Source organism: Neoarius graeffei, chromosome 11 (assembly GCF_027579695.1).
Source record: "Neoarius graeffei isolate fNeoGra1 chromosome 11, fNeoGra1.pri, whole genome shotgun sequence".
Lineage (NCBI taxonomy): Eukaryota > Metazoa > Chordata > Actinopteri > Siluriformes > Ariidae > Neoarius > Neoarius graeffei.
In genome coordinates this window covers 40,381,123-40,405,799 of record NC_083579.1, presented here as the reverse complement: position 1 = coordinate 40,405,799, position 24,677 = coordinate 40,381,123, and the positions used below count along the sequence as shown (strand labels likewise).

The window sequence follows — 24,677 nt, the reverse complement described above, 5'->3', positions numbered from 1 at the left end:
ACAAACAAACAAACAAACCAACAGATGTCTGAAAAGCCAAGCTAAAATTCCCTTTTCCATAAGATATTAATTATTATATTGACTAGACTGCATCTTAAAGACTTGCAGTCCATTTATACCTTGCCAAAATGTGACATCAGCATGCAGTAGGCTTAATTGATGGAGGCAAAAATACAGCAAAGTGGATGATTGCAGGAGTAGGATAGGATAGGATAGGATAGGATAGAGGAGTAATGCCAGTTAGGTTGGGGGGGGGGGGGGGGGGGGGTTTGCAGTTAAACACAGCAGATTAATTTAAAAAAAAAAACCACTATGAATTGAAAGTCTGAAGGCTGAGAAAGTGATAGCCATTTCTTTCTGCTGAGGTTACAAGATGAAATAAACCGGTTTTAATAGAGGGGGCTAGAAGCAAGGAGAGCGGGGAGTGGGGGACACGACACCCAACCACACATGAACAAATGAATGAATCGTTGCTTCTCCCATAACACAAAAGGTACGTTACTACCAGGATACAACTCTCAGAAGCTCTCGTTTCAGCATGCCAGCACCTATTCACTGGCAGTCACAATGTTTTAGGGGAGGAGTCGCCCACTACATTTTATTCCCATGCAGCAAAGCAAAGTCGTTTGAAATGAGTATACTGCCTACTCACTTTATGGAAGCAAGGTGCTCTGGTCAGACACTCGGATTGTAACAACATACAAAACTCAAGTTCAATATGATCTTGATACAGTGGTGCCTTGACGCAATTCATTTGACAGCAAAAATAAGCCAGTATACGCGTCTTAGCTATTTATCTCCCTCAGCTAACTTTTAAAACGCAGGGCTGGGCAATATAGCTGGAACTTTTATTATAAAATGTTTCATTTCCATCTATATTGATAATTAGTATCAATAAGCAAGATACACGGTGCAGCAGCGAAACATTTCGAAACTCCAACAGCAATAAAACATTTTGCCCAGAGTTCAACTTTGCAGTCAGCACCTTTAACGGAAACGATCAAACAATTTTCTTATGGCTACGTATCGATGGTACATATCGGTATGGTTTTAAATTGCCCAGGCCTATTAAAACATTCAACATTAAATAATTGAACAATAACTTAAACAACGATGACAGAGTTTGCAGGATCAATTCACACTCTTAGCAGCGTATATCAAAGAAAAGAACAGAATAAAATTAGAACAGAATAAAATTATTCTCACAATGGGAGCATGACTGAACTTGGCATAGAGGTTCTCCCAGCTGTTAGCTAGCTGTGCTCTCAGAGACTGTTCTCTGTAGCCCTAGATGTGCATTTAAATCTTGGGCTCTCTGCTACCAATACTAATTTCCCAATCGCTGTAGTGATTTCTTTAACTCCGATCAAATCGAGGAACAGTTGCGTAAATATGCATCACACTGTCCTATGTTTTCGGTGTTGGAGCCGATATATTGTACACATGTATCACACTAATGTCTAATTTCCACCACTCACTGGGAATAAAAAGTAAGAACTTTCACACGTTTGCCACTCAGTGGGATTTACAGCCTTCTACGTTCATGGTTGCAAACGGCGCGCCTTTTGGCGGATGCCGCCTTTTTCACGGCTGTCTGGGGGACTTACGTTGTTACGTAAGTTACGTTGGACTGATGGAAATCCTTGCGCGTGCAGTGAAGTGCAGCCAGCAGCAGATAATGGAGCGCAGCCAATTGGCTTTACGTGTGCAGCTTTCTGATTTACTGTTTTCTTCTCACACTTATACTTCCTATGTTTCATGGACTGTAACGGCATTTGCTTATTTAGTAATTTTAATACAGAATTTACTTTGATGAAATTATAAATCAGACACTCCAACACTCCCCCCCCCCCCCCCCAAAAAAAAAAAACCCTCATCAGATCTGCACAATTCACACAAGTCCCCCAGACAGCCGTGAAAAAGGCGGCATCCGCCAAAAGGCGCGCCGTTTGCATCCGTGTGCGTTGCCAGACAAGGTCACCTCGAAGACCCAGCACCATAAAACACGAATCACCCACTTCTCCAGTTCTGAGTAAGTCACATCCTGACCAATGGTCCCTTAGACCAGTCCACACCCGCAGTATGTTCCAGTACAATGTACACAATGTACACATGCATTTCAGTTTGTAAAATCTCACAAAATTGACAAGCCAAACTGACCAAAGGACTAGAAGACATGATGGAACGATGTGTAAGCCAGACGATAGAAAGACAGGCCCTTGTGCAAGCTAAAGCAACAACTACTATCCAATGTAAAAGGCACTGTCTGTTTTATAGGTTTAAAATATGAATTTCTGCTCAAGACAAACAGCTGCTGAGGAGCTGATAACCACAGAATTAACATGAGAGTTTGATTTTGGCAAAACATTTAAATCCACAGAATCAACCGGTCTTCATATATGTGCACAGCAAACCTGCAAATATCATCAACCAGCTTCATTATCAACATACAGCGCTGGCTTCAGTGGTGAAGGTAGGTAGGGAGGTTGGTTTCTTCAGTGGCCAAAAAAAAAAAAAAAAAGGGCATCCTACCCACATTCTGCCATACAGCAGTGGTGGAGCCAAACGTCCTTTGAAGTCCAGTGTTGAGACCAGCAAAATTGCCTCTTAATGAGTGTTAAGAGGTTAAGCCACAGTGCTCTCTCCCACAGATGGGACTTGAGTTGTATTAGTCATATACCGGCTGACTCTCAACTTGAAACTATTTGGATGGACACTTCTCACATTTAGAAAAATCATGAAAAACTATGAAACTATCCAAATGCATCTTTGTAAGCTGGTGCGCATGCTGCGTTACAGGGCAGCGTAACACGCACTGAGGAAAAGCACTATATTTCCTCCTAAACATGCATGAACTCAGACATTCATGATTTTTTTATTGTGTCTCTGACTGACGGCGCTGGTGAGGACTCTGGGTTTCTCCATATTTTGACTTTTTCAGGTGCTGTGACTCCACTGGTTATGCTGCTATTTATAATTTTATTCTCCTACACGTGGCTCAAACGTTAGGGGTGTAGTGATGCAGATTGGTCATGATTTAATTCAATTCACAATACTAAAATGATTCATTTTAATTAGATCCCCAGAATATCTTGAACAAAATTTTAATGACAAATGACGACTGAAAAGATTTTTTTTCTCTGAATCATAAACACCACATAAATGTGCATTTTTCTCCATATAAAACTAAATAAAACAGCCAGGAACAGATTTAATGATGTGAACAAAATGTACTACAGGGTCACCTTTAAAAAATAAAATAAAATAAAACCCCGGGGCGGCACGGTGGTGTAGTGGTTAGCGCTGTCGCCTCACAGCAAGAAGGTCCGGGTTTGAGCCCCGTGGCCGGCGAGGGCCTTTCTGTGCGGAGTTTGCATGTTCTCCCCGTGTCCGCGTGGGTTTCCTCCGGGTGCTCCGGTTTCCCCCACAGTCCAAAGACATGCAGGTTAGGTTAACTGGTGACTCTAAATTGACCGTAGGTGTGAATGTGAGTGTGAATGGTTGTCTGTGTCTATGTGTCAGCCCTGTGATGACCTGGCGACTTGTCCAGGGTGTACCCCGCCTTTCACCCGTAGTCAGCTGGGATAGGCTCCAGCTTGCCTGCGACCCTGTAGAACAGGATAAAGCGGCTAGAGATAATGAGATGAGATAAAACTCCACACCACAACTTACAAAAATTCTCAAAACTTTGAACAAACAGTTTCTGACCCAGGGAAAATGACTGAAACGTGAGCTCTGTATCAGTGCCTGAGGAGTCATTTAAACTGTAAATAGAGCTCTAAATTCAGGTAAAATTTTGACCAAAAAAAAAAAAGAAGTCTGAAGTAGTTACGTAATTATGATAAATACAAGTTGCTGACCTGGAATTTGCACATTAACATAAACTTGTAATTTTCAGTGGGAACTTCAGGATGACCTTCAAAAGGAATACTCAAACACTTTCAGTATTTTGTGTGCTACACTATAAAGTGATCGGGATTTCATGACCTATGCAACTAAAAAACAGGCGTGTGAATATCTATGCAATGACGAGCTCATGAATAATTCAAATAAGTAACGGCTGAAGAGACGGACAGTTAATCTATATACGGCCCTATGATTAAATCTTATGTAAATTACTTGTCTGGTCAGCACTTCATCGCATAGAAAAGCAACTAGCATCACTGGAAAGGGCAAAGTGTGCAGTTTCATGTGCTCCATCTTGCTGCAATCAATACTTCAGGAGAAACAAGAGTGCTCCGAGAGCACAATATGCCCCGCCGGCAACTAGGCCATAACTCTGATAAAATGTGACCGAATCGAACAAAATTGCAATGTGCGTATTACTGACATACAACAAAGAATTCTGTCAAGTTTTGTGAAATTCCTCTAAAAAATTGTGAGAGGAGTTGATTTCAGAGGGTGAACACCCTTCCTGGGACGGACAGATGGACATCGCCATGACATAATCCCCCTTCGGGCCTTTCGGCCAGCGGGGGAAAAAAAAAAATTGAGGGAAGTTGATTTCAGAAAGCAAGCACACCTTGATGAAATTGCCAAAGTTTGTTAATAATCGAGGGCATAACTCTGGTAAAATTTGCCCAAATTAAATGAAATTTCAATTTGCGTATAACTGCCATATAACAAAGCCTTTTACCAAGTTTGGTGAAATTCCTCCACAAATTGCGAGAGGAGTTGATTTCAGAAGAACGGACACCCGCATGAAACTGGCAAAGTACAAGTTCGTTTCTGAAACTGTCAACAAGGTAACGATCTTAAAATCCTTGTCTAAGAAACGAACTTAAAAATACTTAAACAGTCAGACATAATGAACTTCCACTACATATGGCAAAGTACAAGTTATTTAAACTGGCTAGTGGCCTAGTGGTAGCGTGTCCGCCTCTCGATCGGGAGCTCGTGAGTTCTATTCACGGTCGGGTCATGCCAAAGACCATCATAAAAATGGTACCTACTGCCATCTGGCAAGGCACACTGCAATACAGATGCGAGTGGGGAGTTAAACTCTCGTGGTTACCAGAGGACTAGCCCCCCACTGTAACCCAAGCTATTTAATAGGCGAGAGGCCGAGGGCTGCGGAAACGGAGATCGGCGCCACCCGGCGCGGGAAGGACTTTAACTTAAGTTATTTAAATCAAGGGTCAAAACTCTGGGAAAATTTTCACAAGCAAAATGAAATCGCAATATGCGTATTACCGTCATATAACAAGGCCTTTTGCCAAGCTTCAAGAAATTCATTCAAAAATTGTGAGAGGAGATGCCAGAAGGCAAGCACACTGTCATGAAATTCTGAAAGTACAAGTTTGTTAATCAAATGGCTGTAACTCTGGTAAAATGTGACCGAACTGAACAAAATTACAATGTGCGTACTACCGACGTATAACAATGCCTCTTGCCAAGTTTCATAAAATTCCTCAAAAAATTGAGAGAGGAGTTGATTTCAGAAGGAAAAAAAAAAAAAACACACTCGTCAAATTGTCAAATTATAATTTTGTTAATCAAAGGGCTGTAACTCTGGTAAAATGTGACCCAATTTAACGAAATTGCAATATGCGTACAACTGACATAGGCTATATCAAAGAATCCTGCCAAGTTTCATGAAACTCCTCCAAAAATTGCAAGAGGAGTTGATTTCAGAAGGTGAGTACCCTTCCCAGAACAGAAGGACGGACGGACGGACATCAGCACGACATAATCCCCTTTCGGGCCTTTTGGCCAGCGGGGATCAGAATTTGGACACAACCTGCGTCTGTCAGGTTCTAAGGGTTAACGTGGGAGTTACGTAATCTAAATAGCATTTCTCCAAGAAAGACGTGAGAAGGACTTTTGTATCCACTAATTTTCTTTTCACTCCGACAACAAAGCACTTGGACTTGACATACTCGTAATTCCGAGTTCACAGGTAGGACTTTCCGATTAGCATGTGAAGGCAAGAGGTCAACCCAGAGTGAACATCAGCATGCTTTTTCAACAATGGCAACAACGGAGGGAGGGTTTTTTTTTTTTGTTAGTTGGATATGCTAAAGGTGCACTCCACTCCTCCCCCAGGCTCTCTCTCATGGACTCTTCAATCAGCAGGTAAGTGTGCGTTCATGTATTTTGGAGGGAGTGCTATGGACCCTTTTCATGTGACGTCACGACAAACGCGGCCGCCATTTTGGACATGTACTACCAGTAGTTTACCACAGCCAGCATTGAGGAACGGCAGCAAAGAAAGTGTTTATTTTCAGCAAGACTTCCATCATGCCACTATATTGTTGTGCACCTGGATGTAGTAACCATCAACAAACAAGGCAAGGGTTATCATTTTATCGGATCCCGGTAGATGCTGACCGACAGAGAAGATGGATAGCGGCCATAAACAGGAAAGATTGGCAGCCCTCGGCATACCAGCTCTTGTGCAGTGACCACTTTGTTGGAGGTAAGACGAATAAAATTAGCCAGAAAAGGCATTACATTGCTGTTAACATTCTGTGGCGGCGAGTGTGTAACCAAATAGGCTAAAATAACCCATTGTAACCTCTTTGTTCTTCTGTAGTAGCTATTAGCTAACGACATTAGCTAGCGTTGTGTTCCTTTGCTGTTGGTAGACTGTAGGACAGATCAGAGGCAGTGTCCTACAAACAGCGCTTAATTTGAGGGGGAGCAAGCCGGAACCTCAGGCGTGTTGGCTCCGGCAGCTATTTACACTGGATCCGGTGATCCGACACCTCTTTTGACTATGTAACAAAAAAAAAACCCACCAAATAATTAAATAAGAAAATGCAAGTTTATTTAGTGTTAATGTCTGATTTTGATTTCTGTCTTGTTGGTGATTTCTCTCATGAAATGACATCCACAAAATATCTGCAGATGAACTTAATTTGCAGTGTTATTACAAAACATGCCCAGAAGCGCCGCGCCGCCCCCCTTCCCCCCTCTTTTTTTCCGCACCGGAGCCGCTCATCCTCTGTGCTCCGGGACCTCCCACTTTACAAATTAAGCACTGCCTACAAATAAGTGTTCAAAACAAGAGGAACATGTATTAAATCCAGGCCGTTCCCTGTAACCTGTAACAACGGTTGGAGAAAGTAATGGCAAAGTGAGTGCACAAACCATAGAAGGTAAACTGTACACAGCGCCAGGGCAGTGTGATGGTATGTCTACTTTTAGATTGTGTTAGCTTATCAATGAACACACTCGTCACTCGACGAGTTTCACGTCTTTACGACGGATACTTAAATGTGTGTTAGGTATTATTGTTGCAGTCTAAGCAGTCATTGTAGCAGCTAGATGAGCGAGAACCGAAAGGGTCTGTGCCATAAACCGTCATTTCTGTACGGCGTTGCTAACGTGTCGTTACTGTTGTTATTTCTCCCTCTGCTCGCCCTGTAAATGCCCTACGTCGCTGGATAGCGAAGGTGTTTTCTGCATCTCGCTCCTTTTTCTTCTATGTTCTCCGTTTGTCGCCTTCCTCGCATTCAAACCAATTCGAGCCGAAGTCCGCTACATGTCCAAAATGGTGGTCGCGTTTACGAAGGTCACGTGACTGAAAAGGGTTTATAGGGACAGGGAGAGCTAAAGGGATGGCATTTTTAGCCAGATACTTTCAAAATCTAGCTTATTGTTGCTGGTTTCTCCAAAATCACCCATTATGCCTTTAAGCGAGAAAAGGTAGTTGAAAATCTGGGTGATGTTGCATCAGGGAATTAAATGTCAAGGACTAACTCTCTCCCAACACATATCATAACCACCAACCACCAGAGGCTGGCTTACCAACATAAGAGCTTCTGAGGGTTATGGAAAGGTGCATCCACAGCGAGATACTAAAACAAAAGCTGCAAAGAAAACTGACTTCAGGTCAGTCTTTTTAAATTGGCTGCAGTCTACCTCGTACCTGTATTAAACAGTGCAGTTTAGTTATTTTAAGACATCCTCTTAGCCAGGCTGGATTAATTCAGATTTTAAAGCAGTCGAATTCAATTACATACTTTAACCTGTTTTGGGGGGAGGAAAATATTACATATCACACAGCAACAGAATAGGTAAGGCTCTACCCTGTTCACCTACATAATGATCAGTTGGGCTCAGGAAGCTCCACAGCACATAAAAATGCACTTGGTGATCACAATTTATTTTCTTTAAATAAACTGGTGCCATTGACTGCAGTATGTGAACCGTTATTAAATATCCTGTATGATAATCAGTTTGATGAAAGCATGTACTAGTGCCAAAAACCTTGGCCAGAATTACTGTAAATCTGTCTGAAATATTTTGTTGAGCACTTTGGTGTGTTTTATTCTATACCACACATATCTTATACCTGCTACTATGAAGAGCCAAGTTACAAGTACTGACACACAACCTTCTCACTAAAGTGTCTACAATTCTCACCATTATGGGCTTCTCCAGTCACAGTGCCCTCTCCAGGAGGGTTGCCGTCCTGATCCCTCCATTTCCAGTCAATGCCACGTACCACCCGGGCACCTGGGACTATGTACTTCATTACCTGAGAGCGGAAGAGGCGGCGCTGTCGACGCAGGTTAGCTTCCGCCTCCTTCACAGCTTTACCTAAATCAACAGAGATGAAAGAATTGGGGCAAGCGTACAAATCGCTATCATCACCCGTTTCCCTTTTAAATTTAAACACGTACATGCTGCAATATAAACCAAATGCGTCTTTGTCCACAAGGCTGCTGCTGTTTAGAAACTGACAAATCAATATAACAAATTTTTTTGTAAAACTGAATTTAACTGTTCCACTTAACTACTGAATTATGAACATCACAAGCAATTTAGATGACCGGCATGGACATTCCTTACCAAGCTGATCTTCACACACGCCCGTGACCGTGCCATAGATCTCCAGTCCAGACAGTGAGAGGTAGTGCGTTTGTCCACTGGCATTCTTCCCCATCTGCTTAATACGAATGTGTCTCCAGCCATGCTTCTCATCTTTAGATGGGTCCAAAGGCCATGTGGCAGTTGAGCTGAGATGAAAACCAAACGTGCATGCCATTAGCACAGTAGAGAAAACAGCATCAATCCAAAACAGCCACAATTCATCCAGCAGCAATGAACAAAGCACAAGGGCTGAATCACGCTCATTACAGTCAAAAAGTTTTAAATGTTTTAAACGGTTTCTGAGCAGGAGAACCATGTTCTCACCTGTCTAAACGAGCAACAGAGTTCAATTCAAGCTTTAAGAGTGGCCCAGTCAATAATTTGGTACATTCTTAAAAAGGACTGGTGAGCTCAGCAACACGAAAATATCTGGAAGACCACGGAAAACAAATAAACTGGGTGATTTCAGAATGCTTTCCTTGGGGAAGGAAAAAAATAAAAAATAAAAAAACCTTCACAACATCAAACCGAGTCAAGAACACTCCTGAGGATGCAGTCCTATCATTGTCAAAGTCTACAATCAAGAGGACACCTTCAGGAAGGAAAATACAGAAGGTTTACCTCAAGATGTAAACCACTGGTGACACTTACAGTGGCGCTTGAAAGTTTGTGAACCCTTTAGAATTTTCTATATTTCTGCATAAATATGATCTAAAACATCCTCAGAGTTTCACACAAGTCCTAAAAGTAGATAAAGAGAACCCAGTTAAACAAATGAGACAAAAATATTATACTTGGTCATTTATTTATTGAGGAAAATGATCCAATATTACATATCTGTGAGTGGCAAAAGTATGTGAACCTCTAGGATTAGCAGTTAATTTGAAGGTGAAATTCGAGTCAGGTGTTTTCAATCAATGGGATGACAATCAGGTGTGAGTGGACACCCTGTTTTATTTAAAGAACAGGGCTCTATCAAAGGCTGATCTTCACAACACATGTTTGTGGAAGTGCATCATGGCACGAACAAAGGAGATTTCTGAGGACCTCAGAAAAAGCATTGTTGATGCTCATCAGGCTGGAAAAGGTTACAAAACCATCTCCACCAATCCACAGTCAGACAGATTGTGTACAAATGGAGGAAATTCAAGACCATTGTTACCCTCCCCAGGAGCGGTCGACCAACAAAGATCACTCCAAGAGCAAGGCATGTAATAGTCAGCGAGGTCACAAAGAACTCCAGGGTAACTTCTAAGCAACCGAAGGCCTCTCTCACATTGGCTAATGTTAATGTTCATGAGTCCACCATCAGGAGAACACTGAACAACAACGGTGTGCATGGCAGGGTTGCAAGGAGAAAGCCACTGCTCTCCAAAAAGAACATTGCTGCTCATCTGCAGTTTGCTAAAGATCACGTGGAAAAGCCAGAAGGCTATTGGAAAAATGTTTTGTGGATGGATGAGACCAAAATAGAACTTTATGGTTTAAATGAGAAGCGTTATATTTGGAGAAAGGAAAACACTGCATTCCAGCATAAGAACCTTATCCCATCTGTGAAACATGGTGGTGGTAGTATCATGGTTTGGGCCTGTTTTGCTGCATCTGGGCCAGGACGGCTTGCCATCATTGATGGAACAATGAATTCTGAATTATACCAGCGAATTCTAAAGGAAAATGTCAGGACATCTGTCCATGAACTGAATCTCAAGAGAAGGTGGGTCATGCAGCAAGACAACGACCCTAAGCACACAAGTCGTTCTACCAAAGAATGGTTAAAGAAGAATAAAGTTGATGTTTTGGAATGGCCAAGTCAAAGTCCTGACCTTAATCCAATCGAAATGTTGTGGAAGGACCTGAAGCGAGAAGTTCATGTGAGGAAACCCACCAACATCCCAGAGTTGAAGCTGTTCTGTATGGAGGAATGGGCTAAAATTTTTCACCAGATACTGAAAGCAAAGGTTCACATACTTTTGCCACTCACAGATATGTAATATTGGATCATTTTCCTCAATAAATAAAATGACCTAACATCTGGGGATGTTTTAGGTCATATTTATGCAGAAATACAGAGAATTCTAAAGGGTTCACAAACTTTCAAGTGCCACTGTAAGAACAAAGTCCAGATTAGATTTTGTTAGACAACAACTAAAAAACCCTGCCCAGTCCTGGAACAAGATTATTGGGGGGGGGGATTATCAGTTCAGGCATCAGCACTGTTTTAAAATAAGCATTGCTTTAGTACCCTAATCTTGACAGATTCATTTAAAATCCATTGTGGTGGTGTTAGGGTATTAGGCAGAAAAAGAAATTTACCAGTCAAAAATAATATTTTATATAATCCTGATAAGCGCCGCAGGCGCGAAGACGAGCGCCGCAGGCGCGAAGTCCCTCTAGGGGGGTCTGGGGGCATGCCCCCCCAGAAAATTTTTGAAATTTAGACTTCATTTCCTGCATTCTAGGACATTTTCAGGGTGAAATGGCGTGTAATTTTTGATCAGAAATATTGCATATTTTTACTTTGTATTTTTTTCAGTTTCACTCCTGAATGTATCAGATGTATGTATGGTGTCTGATTTGGTAACAAAAGTGAAAAGAAAATAAACAACAATGAATTGTATATAATCTTTTGATCTAGTTACAGTATTTAATAAAAAAAAATAACCCAACAGTATTCTATTTTACCATACCCCAATGAAACCCCCTTGTTAATCAATGTATCACACATACCTTTTCTGTCTTTTTGTGGAAAAACGAATCAGTTTTTGTCACATTCAATTTGGGGCGTTTGTTGGGATTCATCTTGATCCAGAAGAGTGAGTCAGCAAAAAAAAATGCGGTTCTCCCGCCAAGAAAGAGGAAACTACAACGCAGGGTGTTTGGCAATTTTCGACCAATCAGAATTCGCGATTTATTCAGTCCGCATGTTACAAGATTCAGTGCGGGCCAAAATGGCGGAAACGATGAAATATTCTGATTTTTCATTTCAAGTTTTCAGTATTTTTCGTATTAAACTGTGTTTCTTACGATTTGTAAATGATGGCGGAACCACACACGGACTGGCCATCGGGAGTAGCGGGAGTTTTCCCAGTGGGCCGGTGGTTCAGTGTGGGCCAGCGGAGAAAAAAAAAAACAGTTGCGCGCTGGCCTTTAATATGATAAGCAATGTTAACAGTTTCTTTAACAAACTGTTAACATTGCTTATCATATTAAAGGCCAGCGCGCAACTGTAATAAGCAATGTTAACAGTTTGTTAAAGAAACTGTTAACATTGCTTATCATATTAAAGGCCAGCGCGCAACTGTTTTTTTTTTTTTTTTCTCCGCCGGCCCACACTGAACCACCGGCCCACCGGGAAAACTCCCGCTACTCCCGATGGCCAGTCCGTGTGTGGGCGGAACATAACTGGATTTATCGGATGACATGTGGGAGTATTCATGTGCGAAAATTTTCAGCATTATCGTCCGTTTCAGTATCCGTCTGTGTGTATACTTGCCCGTTGAAATCGGCAATCACCCGTCAAATTTACGGGTGGACGGGTCTCTGCCTAATACCTTAGGTGGTGTACACAGGCAAAATTATGAAAATTGTATCACTATCCAAATACTTATGAACCAGAGTGTGGATGAGGAGGGTCAATGTGATGGAACTACTGTTTTGCAGCATTTCATCAGCCTCCTAAATGGCAAACAATTATTCCCAGTGTTGGGAGACTGCAGGTTTGAATCCCAGCAATGCCAGAACACATGTGCCTGTTCTTTTGGCAGAGCGACCCAAATACCTTACTTCAAGTATACGACAGCACCACCAGGACTCATCCACAAGTGAATTTACCCACCGTATGCATGAACCACCTTTCAAAAGGATGTGGTAGTTGGCTTAACAAGTGTCAGCCATGTTAGCCCTTACCCACTCAAACTGGTAGTGGCGGTGTTTAATCGCCAAAATAATCATTAAATGACTTGAGTGCTGATACAATAAATGGTGATGGTGCCAATCTAATTAAAACCAGCATTTTTCAAAGCCCATCTGAATTCATTGACCAACAGCAAAAGTTTGTAGCATATTTCCATTATATTTTGAATTCTTTGTCAGCGCCTGTCAAACAGCTTGTAACTTCACACACACCCAAAAAAAAAAAAAAGAAAGGAAGCCACCCTACCCCGGCTCATTGAGGCTGCCATCGTCCATATGGGTGTAGAGCGTCATCCAGTTCTGTCCATCCTTAGACACCTGGAAAACCCAATTGCGGAGGGCAGAGCGACCGTAGCCACGAGCATGGCGTAGCGTGTAGGCCGAGGGAATGACCCAGAGTCCCAGGTCCACAGCAAACCAAGCGTTTTTGTCATCATTGGTGTGGCAATTGAGGGCTGAGCTGTCTCTGCTCAGAATGTCCTCTAAACGCCCGTACGGAAGATTCCTGCCCTCCGACGAGGTCACCACCACCAGGCCATAAGCTGCAGGGTTCACCCACTCATACGCAGTCCTGAAAAGGGATCACGTCAAAATTACACACCGCTTATGATAGTGTACTGGAGATCTCAAACAGACACAAGGCTTGTGCAATTTTGACTTTCCTTTGATCATTTTACCTTTTTTTTTTAAATTCAGATTTGAATTCACAAAATAGCCTTAAATCCCATCTATTGGCTTTCACAAGGTAAGATCCAACTGATTTAACAAATCAATGAAGACTGCTTCTTTAATTCCTAATAATTCCAGCAGACTTTACATGACACAAATAATATTACCTACTTTGCTTTCTTATGCAGAACACTTGGGCACATGCAACCACATATACATACACAGGTTTTTCACAAAAAGCAACTAATGAATTACAATGATATGCAAAATTTTGTGGGCCATGTTCTTCTGACTCCCTTTTCTTTGGCAAATGTAGATGTGCTTCACTTTCACCCCAAAACACAACAGATGGTTTAAAAATGAGTACTTGTTACAAGGTAAAAATAAACATAAAACCAGATTTGGGGGGGGAAAGAGATAAGTTATGCTTCGTAATATAATCGGAGTCAACATTGCGGAATACCATGGCAACACTTCCGTGTTTAGTGCTGCTTCTCCGTTTTCATTTGTTTTATTTCAGCCACAACTGCGGTATTTCACAGTGAATTATGGAAGAATACTTGCAATGCAATACAGATATGCAAGAACACTTACAAAGCCCCTTCCAGCAAGCTGCAGAAAGGCTTCAAGCTCAACACTATAGACTGAATGAGCTTGAGGATAACACATACAACTTTCCACTTTCGTTTAAGAGCATTTACATCCAAATCAGTAGAACAGTGTAGGATATACAACACTTTGTCATTTATACCTTATGTACCATAAGCTATAAATGTAACAAGAGTGCTCTGAGAGCACGATATCCCCCGCTGGCAACTATGCCACAACTCTGGTAAAATGTGATCCAATTTAACGAAATTGTAATATGCATATTACAAACATACAACAAAGAATCCTGTTAAGTTTTGTGAAATGCCTCCAAAAATTGAGAGAGTTGATTTCAGAAGGTGAGTACCTTTCCCGGGATGGATGGACAGACCGACATCGCGACAACATAATTCCCCTTCGGCCAGCGGGGGCAGGGCTCTACGTTAACTTTGTGACATGGTTGCCCATTCGGGCAACCATTTGTAGAAATCTGGTTGCCTGAATTCAGAACATGGTTGCCCAAATATTACATATATTTTTTAATTTATTATTCAACCTTCTCAGACGCTGTCTGTATCAAAAAGCATTGACACTAGCGCCCCGTGCGAGTAATGCGGTAATTAGTCATGTAGTGAAGGACATACCAATAGACAGTCCCCCCAGGATTCCGCAGGCCTTTTTTGTGATTGTTGCGGGCTAAAATGTCTGATGTTGCGGGGGGGGTTTTCCAAAAAATTGCGATGAAAGTTGCGGTGTTTTTTAGGTTTTTGTTGCGATTACATTGCGGGAGGAAGTGAAAGTTGTGAGAAATTGTTGCGATTTTCTCTTTTTGTGATTAAAATTGAGTGATATGTTAAATATTAAGTTATTACTGAAAAAATATTGATTAAAAAAAACAAAGACACTGAGAAATGGTCCTATAAACAACTCTACCAATATAAAAGATTACCAGGACTACAAAAATGCAGAAAAATAGGCTTTACTTATCCAAATGCTCCTGTTGGTTCAAAAGTTAAAGTGCAGAGAACCTCACAGCACAACATGAAGTTACCTTAAAATATAATATAAATGCCTCAGCTTTCATGTAAGAAAAAAAAACAAAAACTTAATACTAGTACTGTGTGCAGGCAGTCTCTCCTGAAGACTAAATTAAACAATAATTATAAACTAATAAAATAAATGGCTCAGGCTTCATAGAAGAAAAAAAACAATTTGAACAGAATCTCACAGTATGATGCTGAAGCTGCCTAAACAATGGAAAATAAAATACCATTTTGGCAAAAATGTTGCCATCCATTAATTTATTGTATTAAGTAAAAAAAAATAAAGTGTGCACAGTCCTTCACTGTAAACATAACACACTTTCAGTAACAGAATTTAAGCCTACATAAACACTGACTCGCACATCATGCAATGTTGCCAGATACTGCTGACGTTTTCCAGTCCAAAATATGTTCAAAACCCGCCAAAATGCACTTAAAACTGCCCAATCTGGCAACAGTGTGCGCATGCTGCTTCTCTTGAACACACAGAAGTAAGGCGAAAGGTAGTTTGTCAACGTCACCTCAAGACGACGCCAACGATTGGTCAAATTTGCGGGAAAGTTGCGGTGATTGGACATAATTGCAACACCGCTCTGAATTCGCGGGGATTGGTTGAATTTGCGTTGAAGTTGCAAATCGCAACATCGCGAAATCCTGGAGGGTCTGAATAGAACACTGAATATGCACTACGCGATAATTATTAGCAATGGGAAACTGCATTGCGAGCCTGCGATGTGCAAATGTGAATTCCGCTAGTTGTTGAACATCCCGTAATGATAACATGGACGCGGTCTTTCCGAGTCAAACAATCGCAAAACGTGATGGAATTTCATCATAATATGAATGAATAAACATCGTTTTTCCACGCAAGTTGACATATTTGGGTAGTTGCCTGATCGGGCAAGCATTTGTGAGAGTCTGGTTGTCCAAATCTATGGAATGGTTGCCCCGGGCAATCGGGCTACTGTTAATGTCGAGCCCTGGGGGGGGATAAAAATTGTGAGGGAAGTTGATTTCAGAAAGCAAGGACATCTTGAAATTGCCAAAGTACAAGTTTGTTAATGATCCAGGGTCAAAACTCTGGGAAAACTTTCACAAACAAAATGAAATCGCAATCTGCGTATTACCGTCACATAACAAGGCCTTTTGCCAATCATCGAGAAATTCGTCCAAAAATTGTGAGAGGAGTTGATGACAGAAGGCAAACACACCTTCATGAAATTGTGAAAGTACAAGCTTGTTAATCAAAGGGCTGTAACTCTGGTAAAATGTGACCGAATGGAACAAAATTACAATATGCGTACTACCGACATACAACAAAGAATCCTGCCAAGTTTCATGAAATTCCTCCAAAAATTGTGAGGAGTTGATTTCAGAAGGTGAGCACCCTTCCCGGGATGGATGGACATCGCCACGACATAATCCCACTTCGGGGCTTTCGGCCAGTGGGGGATAAAAAAAAATAAAAATAAAATAAAAATTGCTAGTGCATGTTAACCATGTTAGCAACATGTAAAAGAGCTCCAGCTATGCTTACAAACTGAATAAAAAGTTAGTAGTTTACAGAGGGGCACAGCAGTGCTAAGAATATTTTAAGTGTTTCTAAAAATGTTCTGCGAAATATCTTACACACTCACTGTACTGACTAAACAAACAGAAAGGCGTCGCAGTGAACGCACATGGTCCATATAAGATTCCCAGGAAAACATAGAAAAGATTCCAAACAAGAGGCTTACTTTGCATTCGTGCCAATCCAATACACAATGCCATTCTCATCAAAGTCATGCTGGTGTCTAAAGGTGAAACTTTGGCCTTCTCTCAATTTCCTAACAAAGATGAAGGATGACCTATCGAAGTCATACCACTGCTTTGCCACCTATTGGACCAGAGACATAGTTGTTAATTTATTTCAAAGTGCACAGAAGGAAGAAAAAAAAAAAAAAACCACAGTAAATAAAATAAGTGGGCAGCAAAAAACACCACTAAATCCCTTACCATCTTAAGCAGATACTGCTCCAGAGACTCAACAGTAGCCAGAGGCTCCATCTTGAGCATCCTGCCAGTTCGATCAATTAATGCTGTCTCACCTGGAGCCCGCTCCAACCGAAAACGCAACCTCCTGGTCAGAATCTTAAAATAAATTTTAAAAATAAATAAAAATCCCCACAACATTTACTCAATTAATGAAGTACATGTTATAACATTATATAAATGTAGCAATTACATTTAGTAACTGCAACAATTAAATTCTTTTGCTTGTCACAAAATAAATGTCTTCTCCATCTTATTGAGCACAGTGTCACGGTTTTGCTCGCATTTGTTCCTTATCATTATTCCAGTGTATTAAAGGAACAGTCCACCGTACTTCCATAATGAAATATGCTCTTATCTGAATTGAGACGAGCTGCTCCGTACCTCTCCGAGCTTTGCGTGACCTCCCAGTCAGTCAGACGCGCTGTCACTCCTGTTAGCAATGTAGCTAGGCTCAGTATGGCCAATGGTATTTTTTGGGTCTGTAGTTAGATGCGACCAAACTCTTCCGCGTTTTTCCTGTTTACATAGGTTTATATGACCAGTGATATGAAACAAGTTCAGTTACACAAATTGAAACGTGGCGATTTTCTATGCTATGGAAAGTCTGCACTATAATGACAGGCGTACTAACACCTTCTGCGCGCTTCGGCAGCGCATTGATGTCTGAGCTCCGTATCAATGCGCTGCCGAAGCGCGCAGAAGGTGTTAGTACGCCTGTCATTATAGTGCAGACTTTCCATAGCATAAAAAATCGCTACGTTTCAATTTGTGTAACTGAACTTGTTTCATATCACTGGTCATATAAACCTATGTAAACAGGAAAAACGCGGAAGAGTTTGGTCGCATCTAACTACAGCCCCAAAAAATACCATTGGCCATACTGAGCCTAGCTACATCGCTAACAGGAGTGACAGCGCGTCTGACTGCGTCTGACTGACTGGGAGGTCACGCAAAGCTCGGAGAGGTACGGAGCAGCTCGTCTCAATTCAGATAAGAGCATATTTCATTATGGAAGTACGGTGGACTGTTCCTTTAAGTGATCGAGATTCCTTGTTAATGTCGATTAACCAATTAACACTTTACTTGCCAAAATGCAGTGTATCTAATTTATTTTAATTATGTGTGCATGTAATGCATTTAGTTGGCTGCCTGGCTTCTGCCACTTGCCTAACAGGAAAAACTTAAGTTTCTGTAATTAAATCGGTGTTATTTAAGTGGCATACGTATGCAATCAGGCCATTTCAAATCAACGCATCCATTACTTGTACTTTTGTGTGTTTGAATATTCCACTAAAAATTACTTGAAAATCCTGTTAACTAATTCCTAAAGTTGGATTTGGGTGGAAAGAAGGCTTGCAAAGTTTACCTGCAAGTTGTATGCTGAGCCAGGTGTGTCATACAAGTGAAGAGGTAGCCGTTCTATAGACTCCAGCACTGCTATTAATTTGCGGATTAAGGCAACTGCGGGTCGGCTGAAATGAAATTTTAAACACATTTCGTAAAGCATATTTAGAAGGAGTGTGTGAGTAAAAGATGGCTTTGGCTACTTAAAAAATATATATAATAATTTCCTACCTTTCATCATCTTCATTTTCACTGAATGCAGTTTTAAACACATTTATCCTCTCCATCAACTGCTTACAATCATGTTTCATATCAAGGTCTACACTCTAAAGAGAAAGAAAAAAAAACATGGTTAAAAAAAAACTGTCCAGTAAAAGGAAACAAATGTAAATGTAGCTATATATCATACAGCTGTCTGTAAAAGCATATGACTCACATTATTAAGAACAGTAAAAAGTGCTTGCACAAGGCCACTGCTGCACATTTCATAGGGAGAGATGGTGTTCTCATCCTTGAGCACCACTATCAAATTTTCTAAAGCAGTTTTCATGAGGTCTCGCCACGTGTTCTCTCCCTCGATACACTACAACAGAGCAGAAAGAAAAGCATACAATCCTGGCAGTTAGAAACTTTTAAGCTGGATAAGAAAATAGCCCTGCAACAGTAGACAACTGATTAAAGTGAAGAATAAAAATAGCTGGGAACAAATTTCATTACTGATTAGTTGGAGTTAACCAAGTGGTGCCATGTCACCAAGATTAGACTAAAAGAAGCAAATGCTTTAAACAGTGGCGCATGTTAGAACAGAGCAAAGAATACGACTTTCTCTAAGGTATGGGAATCTTTTACATTATACCACACTGTTGGCCTCATCACATAGCTTATGTTTTCATGCAACCAATATTTTAATTTTTAATAATTTTACTGTATCACATATGGCCCTTTTCCACTACCCTTTTTCAGCTCACTTCAGCCCGACACGGCTCGCGTTTCGACTACCTCAGAACAGCACAACTCAGCTTGCTTCAGCCCTACTGAGCACCTAAAACTCGCACGGTTTTGGAGTGAGGCTGAAGCGAGCCAAACCGAGCCGAGTGGGGCTAGGGGTGTGAGCAGACACTCCCCTGTGCACTGATTGGTGAGGAGGAGTGTCCTCACATGCCCACACACGCCCCGCGAGCACGCTGGGATCTGTAAACACCATAAACCCGGAAGAATTACGAATTATGAGAATTTCTGAAGCCTTATGCGCCTCGCCTCATCTATACGTTCTTGCCAGTATCTGTTGGCGTTGTCGGTGACAACAAGCCACAGCACCAAGACCAGCAACACTAACGACTCCATGTCCTCCATGTTTATTGTTTACTATCCGGGTCGTGAGACTACCGCTTAAAAGATCACTGATGTCACCGTTTGCGCCACCTAACGACATCACATGACGTCCACCCACTTTCGCTAACTCCGCCCAATGTGTCCACCCACTTCCAGCCAGCACGGTTCAGCGCGGTTGTAGTCGAAATGCAACTCCAACAGCCCCGCTCAGCTCGACTCAGCCCAACTCAGCACGGCACGGCTCAGCCCAACTCAGCCGCGTTGGTAGTGGAAAAGCGGCATTATATGGTGATTGAACTCTCTTTCTTTCCTGCCTTATCAGAAAACATTGCCTTGTGTTACTTTGGCTAAGTAGCAGCTTATGAAACAACTTAATGGTTTGACAATAGACATGATCTCAAATCAATGATTAGCCTTCAAAACATAACTTAAGCAATCAAACAGAAAAGTACATTGAGATTTTGGAGCAACATATGCTGCCTTCAAAACATCTTTTCAGGGATATTTCAAAAAGACAGTGCAAAACCACATTCTGCATACATTACAAAGGCATGGCTGCGGAAGAAGAGGGTACCTGTCCACTCTGTACACAATAGAGAACGTGTGGCAAATTTTGAAATGAAAAATATAACAAGGACAACCCTGTACTGTTGCACACCTTAACACCTGTTTGCAGGAAGAATGGGACAAAATAACACCTGAAACACTTCATCACTCAGGGTTTTCATTAGTAACCGAGTGCCAATCGAAAGCATCAGTTGTAATGACATCTGAAACCGGTTGTTTTTCGGCCAAATGCAATTTTCCCGTAATTGTTCGAACTTTCTCGTTGGACTTATTTGAAAAGGAACGCCGTTACTTGCGCGCCGTTTGGTTGCTGAGGCTGTGTACATGTGACTAGATAAAAGGTGGGAACCGATTGGCTAATCCTTCTTATATCGTCCAATCATTTAGCGCGTATTAAATTATAGCATATCACATGGTTCCCACATGGTAAGATGGCGACCCTATCCTGTATGGTATAGCGTGATGGCGACCGCAAAAAAATGAAAGCGAATGCTGTTCGATTTTGGCTTCGCAAAAAAAAAAAAAAACTGGTAGGTCTCGCAGAAAATGCCCAGCAGTGTTCTCCACAGGCACTTCACATTATAATTCTGGCCCGCCACCCTTCCCTTGGCCAAAAAAAAAAAAAATTTTTTTTTTACCTCATCAGTATACACCAAATAAATCGTAAAGTATTCGCTTTATTATAATTTAACTATTTAACACGCAGAAGACCATTAAACAAATGCGTACGGGGCTACCTGAAGTGGCCATGCGATTGCAATAGAAAGCCAGATTGAGGTCTGTCCCTGCGTTACACCACACCGCACCACATTACACTATACTGACACACAATAACGTTGGAAGCTACAAGCTGCAGCTAGCCAGCAGCTAAATAACTTTGCGGGTGTTTGTAGCGTTATTGTGCAACGGTTACGCTTATTTATCGTCTTTTCTGACCATACACAGTTACAGTAATCATATAACAGCACGCACACATTTGTTAAGTTCAGGTCTTTTATTTTACGCATCTGTGATTGTGTAGGCGAGAGCTGCGTTTTCCCGTTGCTTCAGTGTTTGTTTACTGCAGGACTTCCAGGTTCCTGGGTCAAAGGACCCGAACTACGGAGGCCGGGGTGGCTTTGTAGTGCCAGTCTCGGGCACGCGCACCAGCTCGCGCATGGATTGGAGTGGTTTTACCCAGTTAACATTGTGTATTGTTAAAAAAAAAAAAAGTATGCATTTATTGTAATTGGGTATTTTGTTTATGCCTGGAAGTTCATTTATTTTTCTCACACAGAAAAAAATATAATTAATTCAGGGATGCACAACAGGCGCATCAGTCTCAACTGAAATGTCAAATGAGTCTCACACTGACAGTAAAGATGATATGTACAGTAAGAATGTGTTAAGTTTTTGTAAAATGATTTTAACAATGATTTAGCATTTCCTATCCATTTATTGGCCAGTTTCACTGTCAAAAAAAGCCCAAAGTCCGTCAGCTTCAGGGGCACTTCGTCCCCCTGGCCCCCCACCGGGGCTCCGCCCCCCACCGGTCAGATACCGATTTAACAGACTCTGAATTCTAATCAGCAAAGGTTTGTAAGGTTAAGAAAATATTACATGTGTAATTTCTTATATAGATTTTTCAATAAATATATTTCAGATGGACCCCTGAGAGCTAACGATTGGCTGTTAGAAATTGCGAAATTCGTTTTTCAGCCGGGGGGGGGCGGCTTTGCCTAGGCGGCCCCCATGACCTCCGACCCAATCTGTTACTTTTCGCATTTCATCTGTTGTTTTCCATACTAATGAAAACCCTGCATCACTGAATGTCTTCAGTCCCTAAACATCTTTTCAGTGTTGTGAGAAGGAATGGCAACGCATTTACCAACTTTCTTTTTAATGAGTTGCAAGAATCAACATTAAAATAAGTGTTTATTTTGAAGAAAAAAAAACACTCATGAGGGAAAACATTAAATGCGCTGTTGTATTGTTTTGAATGCAATTCAGGTCGAAGACTATTTACAAGTTGTTTCTGGTTTTAATTTCAACATACTATCTCAACTTGTTTTTGATTTCTTGTTGCATTTTAAAATGGATTTCAGGAAAATATATTAGAAGCAGCTAAAGCCAACAGCTTGTTCTTGAATAATTTATTGTGATTGAAGAACTTAATTCACTGGCAAAGTGATGGACTTCTCACCTGTCTGTTGGTATGCAGCTCCCAAGCAGACTCAAGCTGAGTAGCAATATTTCTCAAGGTGACAACTACTCCCCGGGGCATACTTTCTACAGCTTTAAAGTGGTCATCATACAAATCTCTAGCCATTGTCTTGACCTACAGAGTCAGAGAAAGAGGAAACAAATTTGTGAAGTGAGGTGGCATTTTAAATAGCTACCACTTACATTTTCACTTCAAAAACAATCAAATTTGACTCTGAGTACATATTTGAAACATATTACAGAATAAACACTCCTACTTCTATGCCATTTTTTTCCTTTAAAAAAATCATATATATATGAGTGATTCCACGCTTATGGGTACTGAAATGGGGACATGAACTTATTCACCTAAAACCATTTATTTTTTTACCATCAGGTCACAAAACATGTAATCTTTAATGAATGATATGTTAAAAGATAACTTTAATTTTCTGAGATGTAATAAAAGCATATTTATATGCCAAAGTCAAGCCTATGAGTTCCAAAATGATGTCTGTTACATTACTTCTGTTACGATTGTCCATCTCGCGTCTGTTACAAATTAATTACAATCTAGCTATATACCATGTTAATCTTATTGAAAGAATGTGTATGTTTATTCTACTACACATGTTTATTAATTATATTTGCTAAAACATCACCTTCCTAGGTTTCAAAAAGTAATTCTACATTGTTAAAATTGAGAATATATATGTCCACAACACTTCTGTTACGTTCTGACTTTGGCATATAAATATGTTTTTATTACATCTCAGAAAATTAAAGTTATCTTTTAACATATCATTCATTAAAGATTACATGTTTTGTGACCTGATGGTAAAAAAAGAAATGGTTTTAGGTGAATTTTTAAAAATAAGTTCATGTCCCCATTTCAGTACCCATAAGCGTGGAATCACTCATATATATGTGTGTTTATGTATGTGTGTGTATGTATGTATGTGTTCGAATCCAACCGAGGCACCAAGCACTCCTTCACTGCTGAAACCTCTCTTGCGCCCCCCCCCAAAAAAAGGCCTCGGCTCTTTATTATTTATACAAGAAGAACCACAAATGTTCTCCCATGAAACCAGAGCCTTCTCAGATAAAGAACACACCACAAGCAAACAAGAACTGCCTAACTCCTACCTTTTGTTTTGTTTTTTCCAATTTGGATTTGAGCTTACGCCCTCGTTTTCCAGTCCAGCCGGTCACAAATTCTGACCCTAGAAATAAATGAGCAAGATCACAAATAACAGCCACAAATAATTATTTTTAAACATGGCATGACAACTACATATAATCACTTTGGTTTAAGTCACCTACTACAACACGAAACTTCAACAACGTTTAAAAACCAAATGGAGCACATTTTTGCCCCAACTCACCAAGAGAGGTTTCAGCAGTGAAGGAGTGCTTGGTGCCTCGGTTGGATTCGAACACAAAGCCTGGTAGATCCTCTTTCAGGATGGTGGCCTGCTGGCCATCCGAGTTATGAATGGCTATCTCGCCCTCCTTTAGGCACGTGAGTGACCAGTTGCCCACTGTGAGTTTTGTGGGTCCCACTGCCGACAGAATGGGTTGGCTCGCTGTGACCGGCTTTACCTGACTTCTAGCACGCTGCAGCTTCTCCAAAAACTCACTCCGACTCTCTGAAAGACCAGACATACTTTTAAAATCAGTAGACAGTAAATACAAGCTTTTATAAAATGCAAAGTAAAAAGTAGTTTGCCTTATTCAGTAAATAACTCTTTATTTAGTGATCGACAGGATGAAGGTTCAGTAACATACTGCTTAACAATAACAAGCAGTAATACCAAGCTTTATCTGTAAATTACTGGAAAGGTATAGCACTGTACTACATAAAGGTGAGCAAAATACAAAAATTACCTGAACTGTCAGACCCTCCTTCTGGGCTGCCACTGGAATACATAGTAGCTAATTTGCCATCCAAGATGAAGCGAAACCAGCCATTACTACCATTGGAAAGCTCCAGGGCAGCAGCATCACTCCATATATATAAACAGTCCCTGCCTCTGATAATGGACCAGTCCCGCCAATGGTAGGGCTTGCCCTGCTGAATCTCTTTGGCATCTTCCTGGGGTTCGTCCTCCTGAAATAATATACGCTGATTTTCAAGACAGAAGATTTCAAGAAAGTTTACAGCCAAAACAGTATATTTCTACATGA

General features: G+C 41.0%; 1 protein-coding gene across 6 annotated transcripts in view; it reads right to left on the bottom strand.

Annotated features, from left to right (window-relative positions):
- hectd1 (HECT domain containing 1) overlaps window positions 1-24,677 on the bottom strand; it is an 87,051-nt gene that overhangs the window by 28,549 nt on the left and 33,825 nt on the right. For all 6 annotated transcript variants that reach the window (XM_060933907.1, XM_060933910.1, XM_060933908.1 and 3 more), the window contains exons 13-24: window positions 24,378-24,600; window positions 23,876-24,139; window positions 23,637-23,713; window positions 22,492-22,626; window positions 18,847-18,993; window positions 18,642-18,736; window positions 18,433-18,538; window positions 17,028-17,162; window positions 16,769-16,908; window positions 12,980-13,303; window positions 8,800-8,966; window positions 8,371-8,547 (exon numbers count right to left, since the gene is read on the bottom strand). In XM_060933907.1, the coding sequence (XP_060789890.1) occupies window positions 8,371-8,547; window positions 8,800-8,966; window positions 12,980-13,303; window positions 16,769-16,908; window positions 17,028-17,162; window positions 18,433-18,538; window positions 18,642-18,736; window positions 18,847-18,993; window positions 22,492-22,626; window positions 23,637-23,713; window positions 23,876-24,139; window positions 24,378-24,600 (1,990 nt within the window). The remainder of the gene's footprint in view (window positions 1-8,370; window positions 8,548-8,799; window positions 8,967-12,979; window positions 13,304-16,768; window positions 16,909-17,027; window positions 17,163-18,432; window positions 18,539-18,641; window positions 18,737-18,846; window positions 18,994-22,491; window positions 22,627-23,636; window positions 23,714-23,875; window positions 24,140-24,377; window positions 24,601-24,677) is intronic.